General features: G+C 58.4%; 3 protein-coding genes across 3 annotated transcripts; 2 read left to right on the forward strand and 1 right to left on the reverse strand.

Annotated features, from left to right (window-relative positions):
- The first annotated feature begins 434 nt into the window (after positions 1 to 434).
- CCNP (cyclin P) lies at positions 435 to 4,378 on the forward strand. Its single transcript, XM_055309584.1, has 6 exons — positions 435 to 1,074; positions 2,283 to 2,372; positions 2,455 to 2,613; positions 3,130 to 3,288; positions 3,365 to 3,516; positions 4,137 to 4,378. The coding sequence occupies exons 1-6, from the start codon at positions 628 to 630 to the stop codon at positions 4,300 to 4,302; spliced, it is 1,173 nt and encodes a 390-aa protein (XP_055165559.1). The 5' UTR covers positions 435 to 627; the 3' UTR covers positions 4,303 to 4,378.
- Positions 4,379 to 6,804: 2,426 nt separating this feature from the next.
- TTC9B (tetratricopeptide repeat domain 9B) lies at positions 6,805 to 9,290 on the forward strand. Its single transcript, XM_055311356.1, has 3 exons — positions 6,805 to 7,244; positions 7,784 to 7,966; positions 8,894 to 9,290. The coding sequence occupies exons 1-3, from the start codon at positions 6,830 to 6,832 to the stop codon at positions 9,001 to 9,003; spliced, it is 708 nt and encodes a 235-aa protein (XP_055167331.1). The 5' UTR covers positions 6,805 to 6,829; the 3' UTR covers positions 9,004 to 9,290.
- A 104-nt stretch (positions 9,291 to 9,394) lies between these two features.
- MAP3K10 (mitogen-activated protein kinase kinase kinase 10) lies at positions 9,395 to 26,085 on the reverse strand. Its single transcript, XM_055312017.1, has 10 exons — positions 24,841 to 26,085; positions 20,538 to 20,718; positions 17,253 to 17,401; positions 16,643 to 16,818; positions 15,573 to 15,819; positions 13,833 to 13,949; positions 11,867 to 12,038; positions 11,661 to 11,773; positions 10,658 to 11,305; positions 9,395 to 9,891 (listed from the first exon to the last, which is right to left on the reverse strand). The coding sequence occupies exons 1-10, from the start codon at positions 25,520 to 25,522 to the stop codon at positions 9,566 to 9,568; spliced, it is 2,811 nt and encodes a 936-aa protein (XP_055167992.1). The 5' UTR covers positions 25,523 to 26,085; the 3' UTR covers positions 9,395 to 9,565.
- Between the last annotated feature and the right edge of the window lie 7 nt (positions 26,086 to 26,092).

The raw sequence follows: 26,092 nt of genomic DNA on the forward strand, positions 1-26,092 counted from the left end.
AGAATGGTGATAGGGAATCCTCAGGGCAGCCGCTTTCAGGGAGAAGGTAGCATTGAGTAAATACTTCCAGGGAGGGATCTCCGAGGGCAGAGCAGCGGAAACCTCCAGTGCAAAGGCCCTGAGGTAGGAGCGTGCCTGGTGTGGGTGCGAATGAGCCAGGAGGCTGATGCGGCAGGAGAGACGGGCGGGGGGGGATGAGCTGTGTGTGGCGCTGGGTGGGAGGATAATAAAGGACCTTGGGGACTTTCAAACAGAGGGAGATGGAGGCCACGATGGAGTGCTGAACGGAGGCCGAGTGCGGTCCGACTTGGGTGTGCACAGGCTCGCTTCTGGCTACATGGGGGCGGGGACCGGGGAGCAGTGAGGAGTCGCCGCGCTAGTCATCGCGGGCCGCTTGTCCTAGTATTTTTTTTTTTAAGATTTTATTTTTTATGAGAGACAAAAAGAGAAGCAGAGACACAGGCAGAGGGAGAAGCAGGCTCCACGCAGGGAGCCCGGTGTGGACTCGATCCCGGATCCTGGGATCACGCCCCGAGCCACCCGGGGGCGTCCCGAGTCGTAGTAGGTTTGAAACAATCCTTACCTTACAGCCGAGGGAAGGGAGCCTCGGAGTAGCCGGAGTTTCTGATGCAGGTGCCTGACCTTAGGTTTGAGGGGCCGGAGCCAAGCGGCGTAGCCCTCGCCAGCACCTCTGCACCTGCCCAGGTGAGGCGTGCTCAGCGCGCATGCGTGCAGGCGCAACTTAAAGCGCCCGCCGCCGGCCGTTCGCTCCAGCAGGAAGAGGGGCGCTGGGCTGGTCCACCGCCGCCCCCCAACGCCAGCGTGGAGGATGCCGGTGAGATGCGGCGGCCGGGGTCCCGCCTCCCGGCCCTCTCCGGCGCTGACCCCCGCCCCTCTCCCTTGCAGAGCCCCGCCGCCTCCCCCGACCGCATCCCCGACGGCCCGCGGGGGTCTCCCGGACGCCGGGAGGGGCCCCGCCGGCCGTGCGCGCCGCCGGGGCTGGCGGAGGCGCTGAGCGCGCTGGGGCTGGAGGGGGAGCGCGAGTACGCCGGGGACATCTTCACCGAGGTCATGGTGAGCGCGTCCCGGGGCAGCAGGGCGGGTGGGGTTAGCCCCGAGAAAGCTGGCGGCTCGCGGCCGCCCCCGGAAACCCTGCCGGCAGCCCCTTGGTGACCAACTTGTCCCTCGCAAGGATTCATTTCCGAGCACTTGGCGATGTGCCAGCAAACGTTTTTGAGCCTGTTCCCGGCCCTGGGGACGCTGTGATGAACCCCCCCCCCCCCCCGCGGTCTGTTCTTGCGGACAAGCCGACGCAGGCGGTATTGGCAGAAGGGCCACGGAGGCCAAAGCGCGGCCCGGTCACCTGCAGACACCTGCGCAGGATAGGCCCTGTCGGAATAAACGCGGCGGGGCCGAAGTTGGTTAAGAAACTGCAGCGGGGAGTTGTCCCTCCCCAGCCAGGGACCGTCGGGAAGTGAGATACAGGTGTGATCCAGAGAGAATCCCTGCCCTTTGGGGCCAGCGGCCTGGGAAGGCAGACAGACGGACAAGGAAAGGCCAGGTAGCTTCAGATCAAAACACTCGAGGAACATGAAGTGCTGACCCGGAGCCGGGGAGGGGGGGCGGGGTGCAGGGTGCAGAGAGAATTCTGTCTGGGAAAAGTCCAGGGAGTTTGAGCTGAGGTTTCAACAGTGCAAGGAGCCGGGGAAGGACCATTCCAGGCGAGGGAACGGTGCATAAGTGCAAAGGCCCTGGGGTAGGGCTGGGGCTGTCCTAGTGCAGGGCTAGAGAAGGCTGGTGGAGCTGGCGTGTGGGTTGTGAGTGGAGAGGGGCAAGAGGAGGTGGTGGCGCAGGGGCGGTGCCTGAGAGCGCAATTAGGGCTTTCTCCCGAGGGTGCTGGAAGCCGCGGAAGGGTTTGAAGTTGGGGAGGTCCTTGGCCAGTTTTGTATTTTAGATCCTCTGGGTGTTCGGAGGACGATGGATTGAGGGTTGGTGACCGCTAGTGGTCTGGAAACCCGGGGGGAGATACTCGGGAGGAGCCGTGGCCATGGGGGTACAGGTTGGAGAGGTGGCGGGGAGGGGGGGAGGCGTCCACAACAAAGTCCCCGCTCTGATGGGGGCGAGGAATAGAAGCGCATTTGGGGAAGACGTCGGAGGCCGGTTTCACCGCGGCGCTCACCCTTCCTCCGGTGGTGCGAGGAGGCTGCCGCCCTGGGGCCCCGCCTCAGGCGAGAGGCCGAGGCCCAGGTGTGGGGAGTGAGGCCTTCCGTGCCCAACCGCAGGTGTGCCGCGCGCTGCCCCGGAGGGCCCTGCCCCCGACCGTGACCCCGGAGATGCGCGCGCTAGTGGTGGACTGGCTGATCCAGGTGCACGTACGTATCGGTTGGGGGCAGGCGGGAGAGCTGGGCCCGCGTCGCAGCCTGGAGCCCTGGCGTCACTCGCGCCCCTCCCCAGGAGTACCTGGGCCTGGCGGGGGACACGCTCTACCTGGCGGTGCACCTGCTCGATTCCTACCTGCGCGCGGGGGGCCGAGTGCGCCTCCACCGCCTGCAGCTGCTGGGCGTGGCCTGCCTGTTCGTGGCCTGCAAAGTGGAAGAGTGCGTGCTGCCCGAGGTACTTCCGGGGTGGGGCCCGGGAGGGTGGAACCCGCGCTCGCCGCGGCACAGGTGGGAGGCCCACGGAGCGCCGAGCCAGCGCGCTACGGGCCCTCGGAATCCCGGCATGTGTGCGAGGCCGGGGCTGCTCCCAGCGCGTCCCTGTAACAGAGGGGGAGACTGAGGCCCAGGGAGAAGCCCCTGCCCAGAGCAGGTGGGGCTGGGACCGAGGCTTGAACAGTTCTAGTCGTTGCAGTGCTTCACTGGAGTCGGTGCCTAACGGGAGCTCCCCGGGAAGCTCCGTCTCAGTCTGTGATGTCCCAGTCACTTGGTGGGAAATTGGTAGGGGCTGAACTCGAACCCAGGTCTGGTTCTTTAGCCAAGGCTTCCAGACAGCAAATCAACCGCCCCATTTTGCAGACCAGGAACTCGAGGTTCAGATCGGAGACTGAGCCGCTCCCGGGGCGACAGGGCAGGGAGCACCGCCCCCCCACCCCGCCCAAGGCCCTCCCACCTCTTTCCCCGCCACCCGCAGTCCGCTTCCCTCTGCTTCCTGGGCGCCGGCTCCTTCTCGCGGGCCGAGCTCCTGCGCGCCGAGCGCCGCATCCTGAGCCGCCTGGAGTTCCGGCTGCACCACCCGGGCCCGCTGCTCTGCCTCGGGCTCCTCGCCGCGCTGGCCGGGAGCCGCCCCCAGGTGCGGAGGGGGCGGGGCGGAGGCGGGGGCGGGCCGCAGGGATCGGGGCGGGGCCTGACCTCCGGGGCCTGGCCAGGTGACGCTGCTCGCCGCCTACTTTCTGGAGCTGTCGCTGCTGGAGGCGGAGGCCGCAGGATGGGAGCCGGGTCGGCGCGCGGCCGCGGCGCTGAGCCTGGCGCACCGCTTGCTCGACGGGGCGGGCTCCGGCCTCGAGCCCTCGCTTTACAGGTACGGCTCCAGGGGAGGGGCCCGGTGGCTTCAGGAACCTACTTTCCTGGGCCCCGCCTTTCCGTCTCCGAGAATGAGCGACAATGGCCGGGGAGCGGGGGGCGCACCCAGACTTCTCTGGGTGTGAGAAAATGTCTACCCTGGGGATGTCAGAGGATGAGGTGTTTGTCCCGATTTGGGGACCCTTAAACCTTGCCCCAGGGTGGAAGATAGGGTGTTCCGAGGCCCGGAAGATCCGCTAGCTGCGGTCCGGGGTTGACAACCTCGAGCCCCCCAGCTCCCCCCCAGCCGCAAACGCGGTGTCCCTCCAGTTGCCTGAGGGGCGCCCCACCTCCCCGTTAACCGTGCCACCGGCGAGTTCCCTTTTCGCCCAGCCCCCCGCCCCCACCCCGGGATGGAGCTGGACGTCTGTCCATCCTCAGCCCCGCTCCGTGCCTCCCCGCGGTTCCGGCTCTGCACGGGGAGGGGGACAACCGGGGCGGCCTGCCCGTCCCCGGCGCCCTCCAGCCACTGCCCAAGCTAGAGCACCCCTGATTGGTCCTCGGGGACCCCGGCCAACGGGCCTTCACAGGTCGTCCTCGCCGCCGCCCCGCCCCCGTTTCTCCGTCTCCCCGCCGCAGCCCGGCAGAGCTGCGCCCGCTCCAGCCGTGCATGGCCCGCGCCGCGCTCCGAGGCCCCGCGCCCGGCCGCGCCGCCGTCTTCCTCAAGTACGCGCGGCCCCAGCGCCAGGGCACGAGCCTCGCCGCCGCCCGCCTGCTCCGCCGCCCGCAGCCCGCGCCTCGCTGAGCCCGGAGGCCGCATCAAAAGACTGTTCGTGTGTGTCCGTCTCCCACTTCAATAAAAGAGTTTTTTTTAATCCGGAGCGCTCTCTGTCCTCATTGGTCGAATTCCGCCCCTCTCGCTTCTGATTGGTCGCTTTCCAGGCCTCTCCTCTTTCTGATTGGATGTTCTTTACCCAGTCCCTTAATGGCGGCCGGGAGGTATGATGCAGATGCTGATCCTGTCCGCCAGGGGGCGCTGGCGGACTTCCGCACGCGCGGCTAAGCCAAGCACAACCGCCTGCTGGAGGTAAAAGAGCTGGAGATGCTGCAACCTGAGGGGCTCTGGGTCTCAGGGTTGGGGAGAAACGAGGGATGGGGCCGGGTGTGTGTGTGGGGGGGGAGCTGAGACTACGTGCCCCAGTCATAAGGAATGCTACCTCGGTGTTGCCAGGTTGGCAGATTTTGTTCAAGTGAAGCTGAAATTCTAAAATTCCACAAGTATCTCTACTTCCGTATGTTAGCAATTAATTCAATATTTCTTAAACGTTGCACAAGCCCAACATATCGCATAAGCTGGCCTGGGAGAGTCAGTGTGTGATAGTATGGGTCTTTGATAGCAAGTGTTCTATAAAAGGGATCTGATTTACTTAACCCCTAGAGTGCCACGGTGTGAATGGGTAGAAGTCACATAGAGGTGTGAGGAGGATGTGAGTTAATACATATGTAGAGTTTTAGGACAGTGCCTGACACCGAGTAGGTGTTATGGGATTGCTAGCACTGCATCCTAACAGGACTGCACGCTAGGTACACTCATCTCCCGTTTCTACTGAACCCCCAGCACCTAGCTATTTAGGAGGTGCTCAGCAAATCTTTGTTACAAATCAATGGATCTCCACGTTTGTAAATTAAAAACATGCCTGAAGTGATCTCAGGATTTCAACCACAGGAATATTAGACTCTTAACCAAACCTAGGTTTGGAGGTGCGAGAGAGGACGAACTTTTTGCCCTGGAGATGTTCAAAGCTGGAGGACCAGAGAGAGGGGGCGACTCATTCAGCAAAGTTCAAAGAGAGACAGAAGCAAGTATTGGTGTTGGGATGGAAGGTGCTGCGTTCAGGTTTGGACCTGTCGAGTGGGACCTACTATGTGGCCCCCAGAAGGGAGATTGTGGTGGCAGGGGGAAGGGGGAGTGGAAATGTGAGCTTGGGGCTCGGGGCTGAGGCCCAAGCCAGGGCCTGCACGGTGTAGGGGAGGGTGGCAACACGGAAATGAATACATTTACTCATTCACTCATTCATTCAACAGCTACACATGGATGCGGACTCAGAGCCAGGCACTTACGACCACATACCTCACGGTCTCATGGGTGATAAGAATCGGGAGTTGTAAACTGCCCATTCCTGTGCCGGCCGGTTGCTCACTGCTTTATCTGCATAAGGTAGTTCAGTGTCTATAATCTCTCCGAAGCTGACTCAGTTGTTCTCCCCAGGTTACACAGGAGGAAGGCAAGGTGGAGGCCAAGGTCCCAGGTAAGCAGCAAAGGAAGGTCGAAGATCAACCATTTCATTCACCCTGTTTTTCTCTTAAAAGCCTCTCAGTGTGCTTCCTTTTCTGTACACTCTTGTATCATTGTGCTGCTCACTCTGGGCTGTGGCTTGGCTGCTTTCCCACTGCTTCTCCTACCCAGACAGTGAGCTCGGTGAGGGCAAGAAGCAGATCTCTTTTGTTCCTAGGGTTATCCCCTCCTCCAGGAAGCCTTCACTCCCCAGTCTAGGGCAGGCACCTCCGCTGGGATCCCACAGCCTGTTGCGCCTCCGCCATGCGGGGCTCGACCCCACTGCCTGTGCCTTCCCCACTGACCCCTGCCGCTTTGCCTGAGCTTCCCAGGCTGGCCCCCTCGGGGCTGTCACGGCCTGGTCACTGGTCTGTCTCCCCGCTGGACAAGGGGCTGAGGTTCTCTCGGTCCCTGCCTTTCCCGGCATCACCCCAGGCAGAGCTGGGCACAGAAAAAAAAAATATCAGTGAATATTTGCTGCATAGGTAAGCAGATGAGTTTCCAGTTGCTGTCATTGACTATGGTACTGAGGAGGCGAGAGTTCCAGGTAATCTGGGCGATTTGTCCAAGTACTACAACTAGTGAGTAATAGACGCAGGGAATTGAGTCTGGGCAGCCCGACCCCGTACCCCGTGTTCTTATCTAAATATATGAAACGCCCATGGGTCTGCAAACCAGCCTTCCACGAGGTCGCTATCTTCAGGCTCTTTCCCCCAGACTTGTCTTTTCCTTCCAGGAAGCTTTGGGAGCTTTGGCATGGGGGAGGAGAGCAGGCAGGAGGGTGGGAGGTAGGGGAGTGGGAAGGAGGGCGAGCGCGGGAGAGCTAGGGCTGGGGCCCATTTGGAGGATAGAACGGGAAAGTCCGGAGGGGTTTCTCTACACCCATAGGGGGCAGGCGGAGTCGGCAGCCGGAGGTGCGGGGGCGGAGAAAGGGTGGGGACCGGCCCCGCGGGGGGCGATGCGGTAGCTGCAGCGGCGGCCGCAGGAGTTTCCCACAATGCAGCGCGGCGCGCTGTCCCCGGTGCTGATGCTCAGCGCTGCCCCGGAGCCTCCGCCGCGCCCGCCTCCCGCCCTCTCCCCGCCGGGCCCGGGCCCCCGCCATGGCTCGGCCCGGCCCAGCCCTGCCCCAGAGCCGTCGGGGGGCCTGGGCGCGGCGCTCGACAGCAGCCTGCGGGCCGCCGTGGCGTTCAAGGCGGAGGGCCAGCGCTGCTACCGAGAGAAGAAGTTCCGGGAAGCCATCGGCAAGTATCACCGGGCACTGCTGCAGCTGAAGGCGGCTCAGGGGGCCCGCCCTGGAGGCCTGCCCGCCCCCGCCCCCGGGCCCGCCGGCAGCCCCGGGCCGGCCCGCCTCAGCGAGGAGCAGCGGCGCCTGGTGGAGAACACGGAGGTGGAATGTTATGACTCTCTCACTGGTATGGGGCCGTCGGGGGGCGCAGAGGGTGCATACGCGGAGGGGTCGGGGTGATGGGCAATCATGAAGCCTTGGGCGGGGGGCTGGAGGCTTGAAGGGAGCAGACCTAGGGTCTGTGAAGGGAGACCCGAGAGCTAATCAAGGGTTGGGGGTGTAGAGGCACACAGGGATGGGAGGGCTGGGATGCAAGAAAAATCTTACCCTGGATGAAAAAATCTCCAGGTGAGAAAAATCTTACCCTGGACTGGCGATCCAGCGCCCCATCCCTCACCTGAGCTTGCCTTCAGTACTCTCCCCTGCAGAAACTTCCCAGCTAACCGCCCGGGAGCGCTTGTCTGTGTTTTCGCGCCCTCTAGCGGCGGCGCAGATGGCTCCTACCTGATCCGTCAGAAGATGGGCGGCCCTGGGCAGTGCCCTAGCCCCGCTCAGCCATGGGCAAGGGTTGGGGGTACCTGCAGCGCTAAGGCACGGCTCCCAGCAGTCAGGTGAGGTCTGGGGGTGGCGCCAGGCTCTGCGAGCACCGGTCCGGTGTCCCCGCAGCCTGCCTGCTGCAGTCGGAGCTGGTGAACTACGAGCGGGTGCGCGAGTACTGTCTCAAGGTCCTGGAGAAGCAGCAGGGCAACTTCAAGGCCACCTACCGCGCCGGCATTGCCTTCTACCACCTGGGCGACTATGCTCGCGCGCTGCGCTACCTGCAGGAGGCCCGCAGCCGGGAGCCCACAGGTGAGGGGGCAGGGAAAGGGGCTAGAGCAGAGGAAACCAGGAAACAAGGGAGGATCAGGGCAGAGCTGCCTCAACGGAGTGCAGTGCCTCCTCCCCAGCACCTACCTCTCCAACCACCTGCTCCTCACCCGCCATTCATTCACCCATCCCTTCACCCAAGTTCCTCTGACATTCACCCAACCACCTGCCCTCTATTTAGTCATTGACTCAACGATGCCTCCCACTCACCCCCCCATCTCCACCCCCTCCCCCCCATTCTCATTCATCCACTCACTAACCCATTCACCCACCCACGGCTTGTTGAGCACTTCCTGGGAGGCTGACCCCAGGGTGGACAATGCTGAGAAACTTGCAGGGGCAGGGGTGGGGGGGAGGCCTGTTGCTTGCCCTCTAGAACATCATAGTCTGGGTGTGTGTGGGGGGGTGCAGACACAATAGTTTTGTATTGAGAACCAATGACAAGGGAGTACAACAGGTATAGGACACAGGGCTTCGGGAGCAGAGACCACATTAGTTTTCCTGGTGAGAGGTTTAGAGGGCACAGACTCCTTGCAGGTGTTACTGGAAGGTGGGCAGGAGGATGACAGAAGTCTCTGAGCAGAGGCACTCCTGGCAGAGGGCACAGCGAAAGCAAAAGTATGGAGGTGTGAAATGCCCCCATTCTGCTTGTGGTGGCTGGGACTTTGGGAAGAGCAGCTGCGCGGGGGAGCCGCTGAAGGCTGGGTACATCGAGGTGTGAGCTGAAGTGGTGCAGATGTCGCCCGCTGCCCCAGGACTCCTGGTCTGGGGGTTGGGCAGGTGGGGAAAGCCCAGGGGGTCTCGAGGAGGGCCCGGTAAGAGAGGATCAGATGAGGTCAATGGGGGTGGGCCAGAGGGTAGCATTTAAATAAATAAATTTAGATAATGCCATGCCCCCCTTCCCCACAGACACCAATGTCCTCCGCTACATCCAGCTGACTCAGCTGAAGATGCACCGTTGCAGCCTCCAGCAGGAAGACAGTCGGGCCGGGGCCGGGACTCGAGATGTCGTCGGCTAAGGCCAACCTAGGGGGACTTTCCCTCCCCCTACTCCCACCTCAGCGTGTAACTTCCCCTGACTTATGTGTTTGCTGGTAAAGCCCTTGTCACTGGTGACCATAACCTCTTTGTGCGATGTTCTTGTGGGGACTAGGGAGGGAACGTGTGCCTGGGCTTCACCCTCTGGATCTCAGAAACCCAGAGGCTCAGGGAGGCGGTGGAGGATGGGGGGGGTGTCAGTGCCTTACTGGGGATGGTCCAGGATCAGGGCCCTGGACTGGGGAAAGACACAGCCAAGAGCGGTAGGGGGCAGGGGTTACCTTTAATGCTGCATTTTGTGCCAAATCCCTATGATGCCCTGTCCCTGAGTATCCCTGCCCACCCTCCCCCCATACTGCAGGATGGGCACAGGGCCCCACCCTCTGGGGTACAAAGGAATAAATTAAGTGACCCCCTCCCCCCTTCCCCAATAAATAGTGAGTATCCTGCCCAGGGCCTCCCCCGCCTTGTGGCATGGCAGGCTGGGGCGGGGCCTGGGGCGCTACATTCATGGCTGCCCAGGCGGGCGGTGGAGGGCAGGGTTCAGTGGGAGCCATGGGTCCCGCACAGGGGCACTGTGCTGTCCTGGCTCTGCCCCTCCATGTCCATGTCAAGCAGCGTGGGCTGCATGCCGGGGGGTCCAGGGCTCTCTGGGGTGTCCGGCCTGCTGGGAGGCGAGATGCTCAGTGTCCGGCCAAAGGAGACCAGTTTCCAGGGGTCCAGGCGGGGGCGGCTGGCAGCCGGCCGGGGTCTTGGGGCAAAAGTCAGGGTGGTAGGGCGGCCAGGGAACTCGGGGGGCCGACGGTGGGTCGGGAACAGGGTCTGGGGGTCGGGCAGGCGGGGAAAGTCCAGGGGGTCTCGAGGAGGGCCTGGTAAGAGAGGATCAGATGAGGTCAATGGGGGTGGGCCAGAGGGTGGAATTTAAAAGCTAGGACCTTTACATGAGAATTGGAATTTCTGACTTTTTGTGAAATATCTGCTCATCTTGTTGGGCCCACTTTTCAGCAAGGGCAGGACCTCTACCCAGGCCCCTCACCACTCCTAATCACTCACTCATCCTGGAGCGACTCCAAGCATACTCCTTAACTTATCAGCCTGTCCCCTTATCGCCCCTCTAGATAAAGCCCTCATCCCTCACAACCCTCCTCTGAGGGACTGGGTGCATGCACACAGGCCTAAGGAGACCCCCGAGGCACAGCACTACCTCTGAATGGCAGGACGGCAGCTCACTCCACAGGCCAGAGTTAAACAAAACAATAATTGTAAGAAAAAGTAGCACAGTGCCTGGTAATAGGTACTGAACACCTGTCCTACTGGTCTTTGTCTCTGGTAACAAATGCACAGGGAACAGCATCTAGCACGTGAGTGTTCCCTATAGTTGTTACGGTTGCCACCAATGTCACCCTCCTGGCCCGCGGAGGCACTGCGGTTTGCCACCTCTGCTGCATCCAGGGCTCAGTCACCTGGGGACCCACAATGCCCCGGGGAGTGAGGACTGCAGGGCTGGGGACCCTTCCTCCCCCGCTAAGCAGGAGACCGCCCTGGAACTTAGGGGGTGGCCGCTGGGCTGGGACCTGCTGGGGGCAGGGGGGGAGGGGGGTTTTCTGCACCCTGGGTGCGGGGCGCCTCACTCACCAGGGCGGGGAGCCGCGGGCTCGGGCGCCCCCCGCTGCCCCAGCGCCCCGTCCGACGGCGTCCGCCGGTGCCCACGGCTCACTGCGCGCGCGGCCGTGACGTGGGTGGGTGTGAGCGACTGGCGGGGGTCTTTCTTGAAGGTCTCCAGCTCCAGGTCCACCAGGGGGTTGGTGCCGGGCGGGGAGGGCGGCGGGGAGGGCGCGGCCGGCGCGGCCTCGTCGCTGTCGGAGCGCAGCAGCGAACGCGTGGAGTTGCAGTCGGACACGGACGACAGCGACACGAGGGTGGCCGAGGGCGCCAGGCCCGGGCCGGGGGCCGCGTCGTCGCGGCGGCCGGGCGAGCGGCCAGGCGGGCTGAGGCCCCGCGGGAAGCGCCCGGCGCGGGGGAAGAGGCCGTCCAGCCAGCGCCGCTGCTCCTCGCCGTCGGCCGCCCGCGCCTCGGCCACGTCGGCGCCCAGACCCACGGCGCCCAGCAGCGTGGCGCAGCCCAGCAGAGCCAGCTCGCAGCGCCGCCGGCCGCCGTGGCCCAGCCGGGACAGGGGCGTGGGCGCCCCCGGGGAGGGCTCGGGCGGCAGCGGCACAGTGAGGTAGGACGGGGTGGTGTAGGGGGAGGGCGGCACGCTGCCTCCGTCCGCCTCCGCGAACTCCTCTGCAACCGGGAGAGGGCCGTCACTCGCCTCCCCGCCCCCCCCATGCTCCCCTGTCCCCGGGACTTGGTGGCCAGAGGCTGCCTCGAGAGACCCTACAGGCAGTGAGGCCGCCAAGCCCCACCAAACATGGTTCTCCAATCTTTCTCCCCGCAAAGCTCTTGCCCACCTCCCCGGGGGTGGGGGATGACCCAACACCCAGGGGCTGCCCCCCTTTCCGGGAATGTTGCCGATGCACTGGTCTAGTGAAATTGGCTTCCTCCTCCCAACCGGGGACGGTGGTACCTCTTGGTCTTGGGTTCGGTTTCCCTCCGATGCCCCACCCTCTCCATTTTAAAGGCACCCTCACCCTCTTACCCATCTCGTTGAGGCTGGCGAAGCCTGGGGCTATCGGTGTGTGTTTGGGGGATTTGCCCAGGTTGGGGGCGCTTGATGACCACTGTTTGCTTCCTTCCCCCAGGGCCTTCAGCCTGCAGGGGGCACCAGAGATGAGGGGTAGGCCTTCTGGCTGTGAGGGCCTGGGGTCAGGTGCAGGGCCAGGGGTGGGCTCCCAGGGCCAGTACCTCTCCTCCCCTCCAGCCCGCTCCTTCTGCAGGGTGGAGCTGGGTCCCCATGTGCGGCCCTTCTTCTTGCCTCCAACCAGTTCTTCCTTCTTTGGGGGCCCGCTGCGGCCCCATGTCCCACTGCCGCCACTGCTGCTGCCACTGCTGCTGCCACCACCATCCACAGGAGTCACTGGGCCAAGAGAAGCCACTTGGTTACTGGCTCTTGGGCAGTCTGTCCCTGCCAGGCTCTCCACCTCACTCTTGGATCCACCCTCCACCAGCTAGTCCAAGGGACCCTGGACTCTACTTCTAACATGACCCTTCCCTGCAGTAAGTCCTCCCATAACTCCCCACTGCTGTCAGGACAAAGTCCCAGCTCCTCAGCCTGGCATTCGAGGCTCTTCATGTGCTTCCCTGCCTGCCCTCAGCCTCAGTTCCCGTCACTCCTCACCCAAGCCCTTCAACTGTCTATTCAGTCCCATGTGTCTGCTGAGCACCTGCTCTCTGCAAGCCCTGTGGGACATGTTGAGGAGAGAGCAGTGGGTAAAGCCAATACAACCCCCTGCCCTCAGGAGTTTACATTTTAGGTGTGAAGAATCCTATGAGATGAGTAATCTGTGTAGGGATTAGAAGGTGAAAAGTGCTATAGGGAAGATAGAGCAGGAAAGGAGGTTGAGAGTTTGGGAAGGCCTCACGTTTGACAACGATGTGAAGGAGGGGAAGCAGGAAGTCAAGTGGATCCAAGAGAGAAGAGCATTTCAGGCAGAGGGAATAGCATATGCCAAGGCCCTGTGGTGGGCCATGCCTGAACTGTTCAGAGCAGCCAGGGGGCCAGTAGGGCTGGTGTAGAGGCAGGGAGGAAAGGAGGAGAGCAAGGAGATAGAGTCTGGGTGGGCAGGCACAGGGCACTGAGTGCCTTGGTTGGGAGCCCATGTCTATCAGTTCCTATGTGGGTATCTTCACTCCTCCATGCCTTTGCATAGGCTGTTCCCTTCGCCTGGTACTGTTCCCTCCAGTCCCTTTTCTGGCCTGCTTGGCTGCTTGCGCTTCAAGCCTCAAACTTTGGCAGAGTTTGTTCCCTGGAGAGTCTGCTGCTCTCTCTTCCAGGCTTTGAATGTAGCCTGACACTAGTATGGCCTACCACTGTATGGAGACTGTCTGGGGGTCCCCAGGAGAATGACTTCCGGGGCTGGTACAAACAGGTGCCTAACAGAGACATGAGGGGGTGGGGCATGGGGTGAAGCCAGGGGTGAGGGGGGCAGAGGAGCTTAGGGACTCGGTCTTGAATCCCGCTCGTCCACAGACCACGCTGGCTACACCTCTGCCACGTAGCCCCAAAAGTAGCCATCTCCCAACTAAGGCCCCACTCGGGTCCAGCCCCCATCGTCTCCCCCACCTTCAGCCATCATTCCTGCTTCCTACAATCCATACTCCTCCCAGCAGCCAGAAGGACAAGGCAAGTCTGACCACATTCCTGCCTGGCTCACAGCCTTCTGGGGCCCATAGCCCCTTCCACATTTAGAGTCAAATCCAATTCCTTATCCTGGCTCTCAAGGCCCAGCAAGATCTGGCCCTCATGGAACCCTTGCTCCACACCTTGCTCCCTCCCATTCATTCCATTCAAGTTGGCAGCCAGGCCGGACACACGGGCCTTGGCCCTTGCTGTTCTCTCTGGCAGGGCCATACTTCTCTCAGGTGTTGGCCCTCCTCACCCCTCTTCACCGTGCTGGCCCCTGCTCAAACCCCAGCTTCCCGCACAGGCCTTCCTGATGTAAAAGCAATTTTGCTCTTTTATTCCCTTCCCTGTTTTCCTTTATAGTGCTTATCACTATAGGAAATTGTCCTGCTTACTGACTTGTTCGCATGTTTATTGCGTTTCCCCTGTGAATCAGGGAGGGGACCCTGTTGTTCTGGCTCAGTGCACGGCATGTGCCCAGAGAAGGTGGTTGACAACTGACCGCTCAGGGCCTGGGGAGGTACTCACGGCGAATGGCCCTCAGCCGGGGGATGATGCTGGGGCTTGCGGGGGGGCTGGCCCCGTCGGATCCTTTCCGCTTGTCCAGGGTTGGAGAGGCCTGGACTGTGATCTTATGCTCGAAGCCTGTGAAAAGGAAGAAACTTCCCTGAGCAAATGTCTCTGAGGGTAACCAAAGAGAAGTTCCTGTTGTAGGAGGCTAGAAGGAATGCTAGGATGGGCCTCGCCATGGTTCTGCATTCCTTAACACAGCGGTTCTCAAACTCTTCACCTGGAGACCTCTGGGGCAGAGGCGGGAGCAGGGGGAGTGCTCACTCTTAGGCCTTCTGAATTGGCCACTCCGGAGTGAAGCACAGCCATCTAACTGTGACAAGCCCTCCAGAGACCTCTGGCATATGCCCAGGTTGAGAGGAAAGATCCTAATTGGGTCCCTAGATAACTAAGGATTGACTACAGATCTAGACCTAAGTGTCCAACGTGGTGACCATTAGCCACCTGTGGCCACTGAGCACTTGCCATGTGGCACTATAGCTGAGGCACTGGGGAGTTTCAACATTAACATTATCTGTGTGGTTGCAATGAATCAAAATTTAAACTTAAAAACAGTTTGGTTATTGAAAACATTTACATTTAGAACGACTTGGGTATGTGAATCTTTCTCTTTTTTGGTGAATCTAACTTTCTCAACAGTACATTTCACGAAATCCAAATGCAGGTCAAGTATTTTTGACAAAAACTTAGTGGTTGGACTGTGATGTGCTGTAACTGTACCATGTACACTGGGTTTCAAAGTTTGAGTGTGAAAAAAGAAAGTGAAAATCCCTCACTAACCATTTTTTCTTGTTTTGATTATGTGTGACACCATAACATTTTGGATATACTGGGCTAAATAAAATATACTGTTAAAATCAATTTCACCTGTTTCTTTCTCATTTTTAAGGTGGCTACGAGGAGATTTAAAAATTAGCCGTGTGGCTTGCATTAGATTTCTGCTGGCCAGTGCTGTTCTGGGCGTTGTGCTATGGCTTTGTAATGTCCCAGAGAGAGAGTCCAAGCAGACGTTATGTGACTTATGGCAGGTGAGCACTGTAACAGCACCTAGGAAGCCGGCTTTGGGAAAACCAGAGACCAAACCTGAACCTGAACCTGACATCTACCTAGCCCTGACATCTACCTAGTGGGTTGACCCACGTGAAGCTTGTTTCTGTAGGTCAGAAAGGGCTGAACATTAGCAATTTCACATGGTTTAACTTTCCAATTTATAGGAAATTCAGAGGGATGGAGGGGCGATGCCAGGGGGATGCGAGCAGCAACATCCACTCCTGTTGCGGAAGATGCCGTGGAATAAATGATGTAATTCCTCAACAAATTATTGTCAAGGGGGGAAAGCAGCAGGCTAAAAGATAAGAAAATAGGTAAAAGAAGAAGCAATAAAGTAGAAAGGTGAATGCCCTGAAAGTCAAAAATAGAGGTTACTCTTGCCATTGTGGGCTGAGTGTGTGGCAGGGGGTTGTGTCTAGAGGGACTGTGAGGAGGGCATCTGGGGTGGCTGCAGGTTCTTTATGCTTTCATGGGGGTGATTATACAAACTCATTAGGCTGTATTGTTTTCTGGTCCTTTTCCACATGTGTGATATACGTAGCAAGAAAAAAAGTTTAAAAACTGAAAGAGGTAAAGCCTGTGTTAGGACTGCTCCCAGCAGCCTCTGGGGTGGGGGGCGGTGCGGTGCTCCAGGGATGTGGGCGGTACCGGAGGGGAGGCTGATGTGGCTGCCACCTTCCCGCAGCTTGAGCAGGCGGCTACGCTTGAAGTTGCCCTTGCGTTTGCGGACCCTGGGCTTCTCCTGGCTCATCTGGCACATGAGCAGGTGCAGCTCCCGCTCCACGATGTCCATCTCGCGCTCCGCCAGCTCCTGCTCCCGCCGCCGCAGCTGCTCCTCCTGGAAGCGCTGCTCCTGGGCGGCCCGCAACAACTCCTCCTCCCGGCTCCGGAGCTCCTGGGGAGGAGATGGGCGGCTGGGTCGAGGGCCAGACCCCCGGGGGTGGACCCGGTGGAAGCCCAGCACAAGCGCAGCCCGAGATGGGGCAAACTGGGGTCACAGTCTGACTCCCTCTTTACCAGTCAAGCTGGGTGCCAGGACACAGGGCTGTTTTGTTTTAGCACAAAGGGGTGGCTTTATTTTCCCCCTCTGATTTTTAATTTTTTTTTTTGGCTCTCCAATTTAGAAAACCTCAAGCATCCACAAAAGCAGAGACAGAACAGTGCATCCAGTGCCCTCATCATTGAACTATAACTATTTACACATTGCAGATCTTTTTTCCTGCAACTTCTTCTCTCCTCCCTCCCTCCCTCCCACTTTGGCTGTTACATTTTAAAACCACTCCCAGCCCCAGGTTCACTGGTAAGAACCTCAGTGCAGGGTACCTTTTCTTATGCATCCAGCAACATGCTGGCTTTTCTTAAAATGCAAAAAAGCCCCCGCCCCCACCCTGCAGGAACCCAAAGACTGAAGCTCAGGCGAAGGGATTCTGCCCCAGGGAAGGCGAAAGCACATCAAAAAGCAGGATCTCTAATCTCTTAAAAAGGGCCTGCCTCCGGCCCAGGGCGTGATCCTGGGGTTCCAGAATCGAGTCCCGAATCTGATCCTGGGGTTCCAGAATCGAGTCCCGAATCGGGCTCCCTGCATGGAGCCTGCTTCTCCCTCTGCATGTGTCTCTGCCTCTCTCTCAATCTCTCTCTCCCTGTCTCTCATGAATAAATAAATAAAATCTTAAAAAAAAAAAAAAGCAAGCAGGATCTCGCTTCATCCTGGCCTTCACCTTCTCTTTGGTCCGGAGGTCATCGAACATGTGCTGAATCTCCAGCTTCCAGTCTTCCTGCAGCGAATGGAAGGACTCCAGGGGCATCTGGAACAGGGCTGACTGTTCGATGACTTCAAGCTGCTTCAAGATGCTGCCGAAATCTGGCCGCCCGTGGGGGTCTGGGTCCCAGCATTCTGGGGATGGGGGTGGGGGCGGGAGGACAGCAGTGGAAGTGGAGAAGTCAGGGGCCATGCTCTGTGAAAGGCAGGATTTCAGGGGACTGTGGACAAACAACTTCCATGGAGCTGAGGGGAAGGGATTCGAAACCAAATCCCTGGCAACATTTCGCTCAGTGAAACTCTGGGAGACAAACCTGGGGAACTGCTCCCTCACTTGTGGCAGAATCAAGGATCAGGGAGGAATCCTGTGGCCAGTGAAGGCTAGCAGGTTGCCCCCAAGAGCTGTGGGCCAGAACAGAAGTTTGGGGGCCGTGGAACCAGTTGTAGAGGGGTGGACTGTGGTCTGATGGTTGCCGACCCTCACTCTGGGACCCACTGGGATGGATGAGGTCTGGCCCGAGGGCCCCTGCCACCCGAGCAGAGCCTATCTCCACGGGGCCCTGGCTCACCCTCCAGTAGGCGGGCAAAGGGCTCGGGGCACGTAGAGGGGATGGGCAGCGTCAGCTTGTTCATAGCCACGCCGTATGCCACGGCCAAGGCGTCGATTTCACGGTAGGGGACCTCACCCGTCAGCAGCTCCCAGAGCAGCACCCCGAAGCTGCGGGTGGGGAAGAGGGAGGGGTGATGCTGCAGCCCACCCCAATCCTCACCTACAGCCCAGCCCTGCCTCCGGTCCCATGGTGGGCCTCCCTCACCCCAACATCCTGCCCTGGCCAATGAACATGATAGATAAGACATCTGCTGGCCTGATCTCAAACAAATGTTGTGGGGCTGGTTTTCTCTCTCTGACATCTTGCAAAGCTTTGCTCTCTTCTCTCACCCCTGCCTGAAAACCCTAGGTGTGTCCCCTGCTCCTGTGGGGCAAAGCCACTTTCCTTAGCCCTGACTTCCGATGACCCTGCCTCTAAGTGCTCTCGCTCCCCCTTACCGAGCCCGGCTTCAGCTTGGAGCCACACTGAACAAGTTAAACTAGCCCTGTTCTTCCTAACCTCTGGCTTTACACATGCTCTTCCCTCTGTCAAGAACATTCTTCCCTGTGCGTAACTGTCCTTTAAGTCAGAATTCAGGTGCCCTCTCTGCCAGGAAGCTTTCCTTAACTTGATAGCCTCCAAAGCTAAGTTAGAGGCCCCTCCTCTGAGTTCCCCCGAATCCCCGAATCCTCGAATCCTCGGCACTTACCTCTAAAACCAAGTTAACACTATTTAACATTTATAAAGCACTTACTCCAGGCCAGCACTGTGCTAGGCGCTCTCAGTAATCCTCACAACAGCCCTGCAAGGCAGAAGGCATTGGTATGACCCCCGTTTTATCCAGCGAGCAGGTGCAGGCTCAGAGAGGTTAAGTTGTCTCCCTGAAGGTCACACAGCTAGTTAGTGGACAGGCCTCAGTCCACACTTGGACTCAGGCCTGCTTGACACCCATGGCAGTGTCCTTCCTGGATACACAAAACCTGGGTGTGCACCACTCTGTTACAGTCACCTGCAGGTCCATCTTCTCCAGTGAACTGAACTCCTTCGGGAGCCTAACGACCATTTTGTGCAGTGCCCGGCATGCAGCAGGTCCCTGGGCTCCCCCACATCTGCACGTGCACCCATTTGACATATACTTAGAAACATCTGCTGTGTGCCGGGCATCGTTCTGGGCACTGGAACAAGATGGACACAACCCCTGCTCTCCTACAGCTGGTGGCCTCCCTTCTCAGGGCCAGCACTGGAGAATCTGAGCCGGGCAGCACATGCTGTCTGGAGTAATTTCCCATCTTCCTTTGCAGCTAAGGAAGCCCATATGGCGATCGTTTCGGCCAGTGGGATGGAGGAGGATGTGCAATCTGCAGCTAACTTCCAGGAAGTTAACGCCTGCCTTCGGTCCAGGGTGTGATCCTTAGAGAGAAGGGGTGTCTTTTCCTTTTTTTTCCTTCCTAACTGGTTGTGATGTGGACATAAAAGCTGGAGCTCAAGGGGCGCCTAGGGGGCTCAGTCAGTTAAGCGCCTGCTTTTGGCTTGGGTCATGATCCCAGGGTCCTGGAATTGAGCCTGGCATCAGGCTCCCTGCTCAGTGGAGAGCCTGCTTTTCTTTCTCCCTCTCCCTCTGCTGCTCCCCCTGCTTGTGTGCTTTTTCTCTGTCAAATAAATAAATAAAATCTTTTTTAAAAAGCTGGAGCTCAAGCAGCCATGTGGAATGATGAAGTGAACTAGGGAATGGAGGCCACACAAGGTGGAGGAAAATGATAGGGGCTTTCACTTGGACATGGCGTGAACCACTCCCCACCGCACCCCCCATCACTGGAGACCTTTGGGGATGTTGGGATTGTCACAATGACTGGGGAGCGCTATGATGTTTGGTGGTTGGGGACCATGGTGCCCTGAGAAGTACAGGGCAGTACCACACATCTTGGCTGATGTCAAGGACACCACCGTCGAGGAATCCTGACATAGGAACCTGAATTCCTGTCACTATGGCCATCACAGCAGTCCTCGGCTTTACATGAGAGCAGAAACTTTAGTTTGTTTTCATTTGGGGTTTTCTGCTCCTTGCCACTGAGCTATGGCTCTGTTAAATGTTTGGTGCCACAAATGAATGCCTGATGTAAAGCCAGTCAGAACTTTCCCCCAAGGGCTGTGCTGCTCTAATGGAGACTTCCTGTCTGAGCTGTCTGCCCCACAGCCATGACTGCTGCTTGGTCCATCTGGAGCTTCAGCTGGGGCCTGACCTGGGTTTGGCTCTCTCCCAGTAGGAGGTGGGGGGGGGGTTGAAGTTTCTGCAGCTACCATCAAGCCTCACTAGTGATGGCAATGGCCTCCTCACTGTCTTCCCACCCCCACTCCTGTCCCCTACAATCCATTCTCCATCCTACAGCCGGGGGAGCCTTGCAACGCTCAACCAGATCATGCCAGTTGTAAGAGCGGCTAATGGGTTTCCACTGCACTTAGAATAAAGCCTGGGATCCGGTCCCTCATCCGGCTCTCTCTTCTGTCATTTCCTACTACCTTTCTCCTTGGCCTGCTCTGCTCCAGCCACATGGGCCTTGGAGTTGTATCTGGAATGGACCAAACTCATTCTCACATTGGTGCCTCCTTTGTGGGCACTATCCCCTCTGCGTGGGAAGTTCTCCCCACAAACTTTGCATGGCGGGCTCCTTCCTGTCAGCCAAAACTTAGCTCAAGTATCACTTCCCAGAAAGGCCTTCCCTAAAGTCATCCTCCTGCCCTCAGGGGATTAGCTCACTATCTTTTGAAAATTGTTCTATGACTTTTTAACTTAAACCCAGCTATTTTCCCAGCTTTCCAGTGTTTGCTGATTTATTATCCCTGTGGGCAGGAAACGTGTTTACTTTTATTTCCTGCTGTATCCCTAGCACCCAGTGCAGACGGCCGGATGGATGGATGGATGGACAGACGGATGGATGGACAGATAGATGACGTAATGGCTGCCTCCAAACGCCTCAGTTTCCTGCTGACAAGTGGGGCGGTGTGCTGGGTGGTGTCTGAGGGCCCTGGTGCTGACACTCTATCTCTACATCTTTGGAATTTTCCATTCAGATCCAAGTCCTTCTCAGCTGCCACTTTAGTAAGCAGAGCAGACACCTGCTTTGGTGCTTTGATAGCCTGACCTTGCCAGTGAGCCCCTTTGTCAGGCCCGGATCCTAGCTTTAGTGGGAGGCCATCCCTTCTACTCTGACCCCCTTCTTCGCCCCTCCCCCACGTCCAGGACTCCCCAACTCCCCCCATCAGCACCTCCAGACGTCACTGCTTTTGGAGAAGAGGGAGAGACGGATAACCTCTGGAGCCATCCAGGCATAAGTCCCCGCAGCGCTCATTTTGGTGGTCTTGTGCCACTCACGGGCGAGGCCGAAGTCTGTGATCTTGAGCACCGTGTCTGCGAGGTTGTGGTTCTCGATGGCCTCCAGAATAAGGACTGTGGGAAGGAAGAAAGGTGGGTCACCTCAGACCTTCCACGCTGCAGACCCAAGTGTCCTGGCCCCTGGCTCAGCTGGAACCTACTTGTTCTCTTCCCCACCTCTGCAGCAGCTCCTTTCCTTGTCTGATACACTAGGAATCCTTCCATGTGGTCTAATCCCTGCCTTGCCCCTGGCCCCCCACTCCCAGGAAGGGGGAGGGGCCTCCCCTTGGTTTGCTACCCTCATGACTCCACCCTGGGCTCTGGGGAGCTCACTGAAAGGTTGGTAGCCAAAGCCTTGGTTCTCCTAGAGGCTTGATTTCCCAGCCACCCCAGCAGTGGGGACTACTGACCACGAGCACAAGGTATGAATGTGGCTCTCCTTTGTCCTTGTCACCCCGTGGCAAACTGCATTTGGGGCCCCAGTTCTTTTTTTTTTTTTTTTTTTTTTTTTTTTTTAAATTTTTATTTATTTATGATAGTCACAGAGAGAGAGAGAGAGAGAGAGAGAGAGGCAGAGACACAGGCAGAGGGAGAAGCAGGCTCCATGCGCCGGGAGCCCGACGTGGGATTCGATCCCGGGTCTCCAGGATCGCGCCCTGGGCCAAAGGCAGGCGCCAAACCGCTGCGCCACCCAGGGATCCCTTGGGGCCCCAGTTCTATTCCTTTCTGCATCATCACACTCTTTGCCACTTGACTTTGCACTTCTTTCCTCGAAAGAGGCAGAGCGTATTTCCCCCTGCTTTACTTAGGGTTGGCCATATGACTTGCTTTGGTCAACAGACAACAGAATGAGGCAGAAGGGACAGAAGGCCAGCTCCAAGCTGAGGCCTTAAGAGGCCTCACATGTCTACCTGCCCTCTTGTGTTTCTGCCACCACCAGGAGACCATACTCGAGCTAGCCTGCTGGTCCAAGGTAGAGGGGAGATAATTGGGAGTAAAGCCTTTCTGGCTGGACCCAGCCTAAAACAGTTTACCCTCCAGTATGTGTGTGAGCCATAATCAATGACATCAAGTTTTAAGACACTGCATTTTAGGGGTGGCTTGTTCCACAGCATTACTGTGACAAATCTGACGGATATATCACCCAAGCATATTGTGCTCCCAACTTGCCGTCTGGGATTATTACTAACAACAGTTATAATCATGGCTGGTGTTTATCAGCAGCCTATTAAATGGCAAGCATTGTGCTCAGCCCTTCACATGAATTAACTAGAAAGCAGACTATTTTATCAACGGACAAACTGAGGCTCAGAGAGAAGTCCCTTGGTTAAGATCCTGCAGCTAGAAAACTGTGGGGCAAAGACCTGATCTAGATCCGTCATGAGAGCCAATGTCTTAACTGCTGATATTCTATCAGCTTCTATCAAACAGAGGCTCCAAGGTGTACAGTGTCCTGCCTTGGTTTGAATCCCAGCTCTGCCACTTACTTATTAACTGAATAGCCTCATTAATGTATTCTTCTTATCACTAAGATTTCTCCTCTGTTAAATGGAGATGATAGTATTATTTACCTTAGAGGACTGTAGGAAGGATTTATGGCCAGAAGCAACAGTACGTCCTTACAAAATGTTAGCTATTATTATTGGTGTATAATGTTGCCATAACTGGCACTTACTTCTCCACCTGGATCTTTGACCATTCCTTCTGCTGCTTCTCCAGTCATAACAGTGAGGTGATGCTACTATCATCACAGCCCAGAGGCCTTCCCTGACTCTCTAGCATGTGACTCCATTCCTCCCTTCTTGGGTCCCCACCTCTCCTGTTTGCGGGGTACCCCAAATCCTCATCATGGCCCCTAGGGTCACCATGATCTGGGCCCTGCCTATGTTTCTGACCTCATCTCCTACTGCTGCCTCATTCCTCCTCTTCCAACCCCTCTGGTCTCCTCACTTTTTCTTCAACAAGGCCTGCTCATTCCTACCTCAGGACCTTCACCCTGTCCAAACCTTTGTAAGGCCGGGTCTTCTTTGTTCAAGTCTCTGCTCCAGTATTGCCTCCCCTGACCATCTGATTGAAAAAGCTCCTTCCACCTCATCTTTGATCTATTTTGTTCCCTTCAGAGCCCCCAATACTCTCTGGAAACTCTGTCATCTATCTACCTACCTATCTAATTTTTTTTTATTTATTTATGATAGGCACACAGTGAGAGAGAGAGAGAGGCAGAGACACAGGCAGAGGGAGAAGCAGGCTCCATGCACCGGAAGCCCGACGTGGGATTCGATCCCGGGTCTCCAGGATCGCGCCCTGGGCCAAAGGCAGGTGCCAAACCGCTGCGCCACCCAGGGATCCCTCTACCTACCTATCTAAATATCAATCATCTACTTCCGTTTACTAGACTGTAATTTCCATATGGGGAGATCTTGCCTGGTTCACTTCTGTAATCCCAGAGCTTGAGACAGGGCCTTGGTTACTTAATTCTGCTTAAGAAATATTGGTTGAGTGCACCAGTGTATGAGTGATACCAGGTGAGGGGCTCCTTAGAGAAAGATGGAGGAAGCTGTGCTGCGGGGGCCCTGTGACCTGTCCCAGGCATAGGGTTGCCCCATTGACTGAACAGGAAGCTCTGGCCTAAAAAGCCCCAACCACCCTGTGTCCAGGTGGCACTGGCTGCAGGAAAACCTGGGGGCATGGTGTGTAACGCTTTTTACCCCACCTTCAGGCTGTGAATCAGCAGGGGTGAGAAAGGGCCAGGAAGGCACCTCAGCCCTCAAAGGAGCATGCTGCCTGTCCTGCCTCCATTTGCCCAGCATTTCAGAGCATGAGGGAAGGCAGGAACCATCTGTGCCTCTTGCTCAATTCCAGCCCTGGCACAGCTCTTGGCACACCTTGAGCACATGGCAGATCTGTTAGTGTACAAATGCAAGGCCTGGAAGGTAAGGAAGGCTCACCTGTCTGCTCCAGGGGCTTGCAGTTAGTGGCGGTGGTGGGAGCAGAGCAACAAAATTGCAAAAATAGCGGGATGGATTCCAACAAATGTCAAGATGTGGAATTGACAGGAATCAGAAATAGATGAGAGGTGAGAGACCAAATGTGAGGGCAAAGGGGAAATCCTTAAATTTCAGGTGAGGGCAGGGAGGGCAAGTGCTGGCCCCATTCACTGTTGATCTCTCCCTTACCATATGACTTGCTCCAGGAAACACCAAATAATAAAAGAAAGAATGAATACATAAATGTAAAAATGAAAGGGAGTGAGGTGGGGCAGAGGAAGGAAGGGAGAGCCAGGATTTTTCCCTTGTATATTATATAGTTAGGACCTGGGACAGAGTGTGGCACACAACAGGCGCTAGGGAAATACGCGGGGAAAAGAATGAAATCTTTAATTTGGGAGTACTGTAAGGGCAAATAAGTGCTCAATTAATATATGCTAACATCACGAGAAGCTCCTTGATCTAGATGTGGGTCCTGGGGGACCCTTTCCCTTCTACCTGGCCCCAGTTCCCAGTCAACCAGCCAACCAACTTTTGAGAGCCTGTGGTAAGCCAGGCAGCCTGGAAGATTTTTACGTAAAGCAAGTCCCTTTTGCTCCTCTCTCACCTCCACTTTGCCTCAGCTAGCAGGAGGAGAGGCCTGGGAAGACTCCAAGAAGTGGTTCTCAAGTGGGGGCGGCTTTACCCCCTCTACCCAGAGGACATTTGGCAATGTCTGGAGACAAGTTTCGGTTATAATTGGGGATGGAGGTGGGAGATGCTAATGGCATCTGGTCGGTAGAAGCCACACAGGACAGCCTCCTCCTACGATCATCCGGACCCAAATGTAAATAGTGCCAAGGCTGAGAAATCCTGCTCCAGGCTAGGTTCTTTCTGACTCTGCCTGGTGGATGCTGGCATCAGGGACTGATGAGGGCAGGCACTGCATCTGTGCTGTTCATGCTAGGAGTGCAGAGCCTGTCACAGTGTTATGGGTACATATTTATTGAGCTACTATGACTCTGTAGTCTGGGGGATAGGTGGTCCCTCAACCTTTCTGAGCCTCCTTTTCCTCCCTTAATGGGCAAGCCTGCCTCACTTGGCCTGGAGGCATACTGCTGCCCCTTTTTGCCCTAGACAGCGTCTTCTGGTGTCCCCATTTCCCGCCACCTATGCCTGACCTCACAAGATTCTGTGGAAGCAAATTTTTTTGGGGGAGGACACCACTTACTGTTGATGGACTTGAGGTCCCGGTGGATGATGGGCACGGGGGCATCATTGTGTAGGTAGTTCATGCCCCGGGCCACCTGCACAGCCCAGTTGACCAGCACATGAGGGGGCACCCGGCGGCCTGCCAGCACCCTGCTCAGTGCGCCCCCCCTGGCATACTCCATCACCAGGCAGAGGTGTGGGGGGCTGAGGCAGGCACCTCTGAGGGCAATGATGTTGGGGTGCTTCAGGGCTCCGAAGAGCCGGGCCTCCTGGCGCACCTGCTCTGCTGTCACTGCCGGGTCCCGCTCAGGGTCCAGCCGGGCGGCCTTGACAGCCACCTCCTCGCCGCGCCATAGGGCCCGGTAGACCTTGCCAAAGCCCCCTACACCGATGATCTCCTCTAGCTGCAGCTCGTGGAAGGGGATCTCCTGGGGCAGCTGGAGGCCCGCGGGCGCGGCGGGAGCGCCGGGGGCTACGTAGTTGCTGGGGAAGACGCCCACACGGCCGCTGGGTAGCTGCCCGGTCCACCAGCCCTCGTCGCCCGACACCGCACAGTCCTGGGAAAGCACCTGGACGCGGTCGCCCCTCCGCAGGGTCAGCTCCTCATCGCCCGCCGCCTCGTAGTCGAACACCGCGGTCCAGACGGGCCCCGTGGGGGTCGTGCCCCACTCCTTGGCCGTCCCCCCCTCCTCCTCCTCCATGGGGGAGGGGCCGGGGGCTGCGGGAGGCCGCTTCACACTGGCTGCCCGCGGGATACAGAGGGCGGGCCCCGGCGGCCAGGATGGGGGGCAGTCCCTGCAGGTTCTAGGGGGCTCCTGGTGGCCATGGCTCGGGGGGCCCTCCGCAGGAGCAACAAAAAGCCTCCTTAAGAGGGCAGGGTCGTCCCCTCTGATTCAGCTGCCCGGGGGGGGCGGGGTGCGGGTAGGGCGGCGGGTTCACCTGTCCCCCCCAAACGTCAGGGCGCTAAGAGGGCCGGGCCGCGCGGCTCCCGAATTCCTGCCGGGGCCCGCCGGTGGGGGACGAGGGTGAGGGAAGCAGGCAGCCCCCTTCCCCGCGCCTCTCACCCCGCGCAGCTCCACCGGCGGCCCCCGGCTCCGCATCCCGGGCCACGACAGCCGGGCGGGGTGGGGGTGGCAGGGCCCGGGGGGCGCCCGCCCCGGAACGGGGTGGCGCGCCCCTCGGCCTTCTCACGCGCGGGGCGGCCGGGCAGCCCCCATCCTCAGCACCGGCCTCCCGGTCGGCCCCAGCCCTGCCCCCGCCCGCGCCGCTTC

Source organism: Nyctereutes procyonoides, unplaced genomic scaffold (assembly GCF_905146905.1).
Source record: "Nyctereutes procyonoides isolate TBG_1078 unplaced genomic scaffold, NYPRO_anot_genome, whole genome shotgun sequence".
Classification (NCBI taxonomy): domain Eukaryota; kingdom Metazoa; phylum Chordata; class Mammalia; order Carnivora; family Canidae; genus Nyctereutes; species Nyctereutes procyonoides.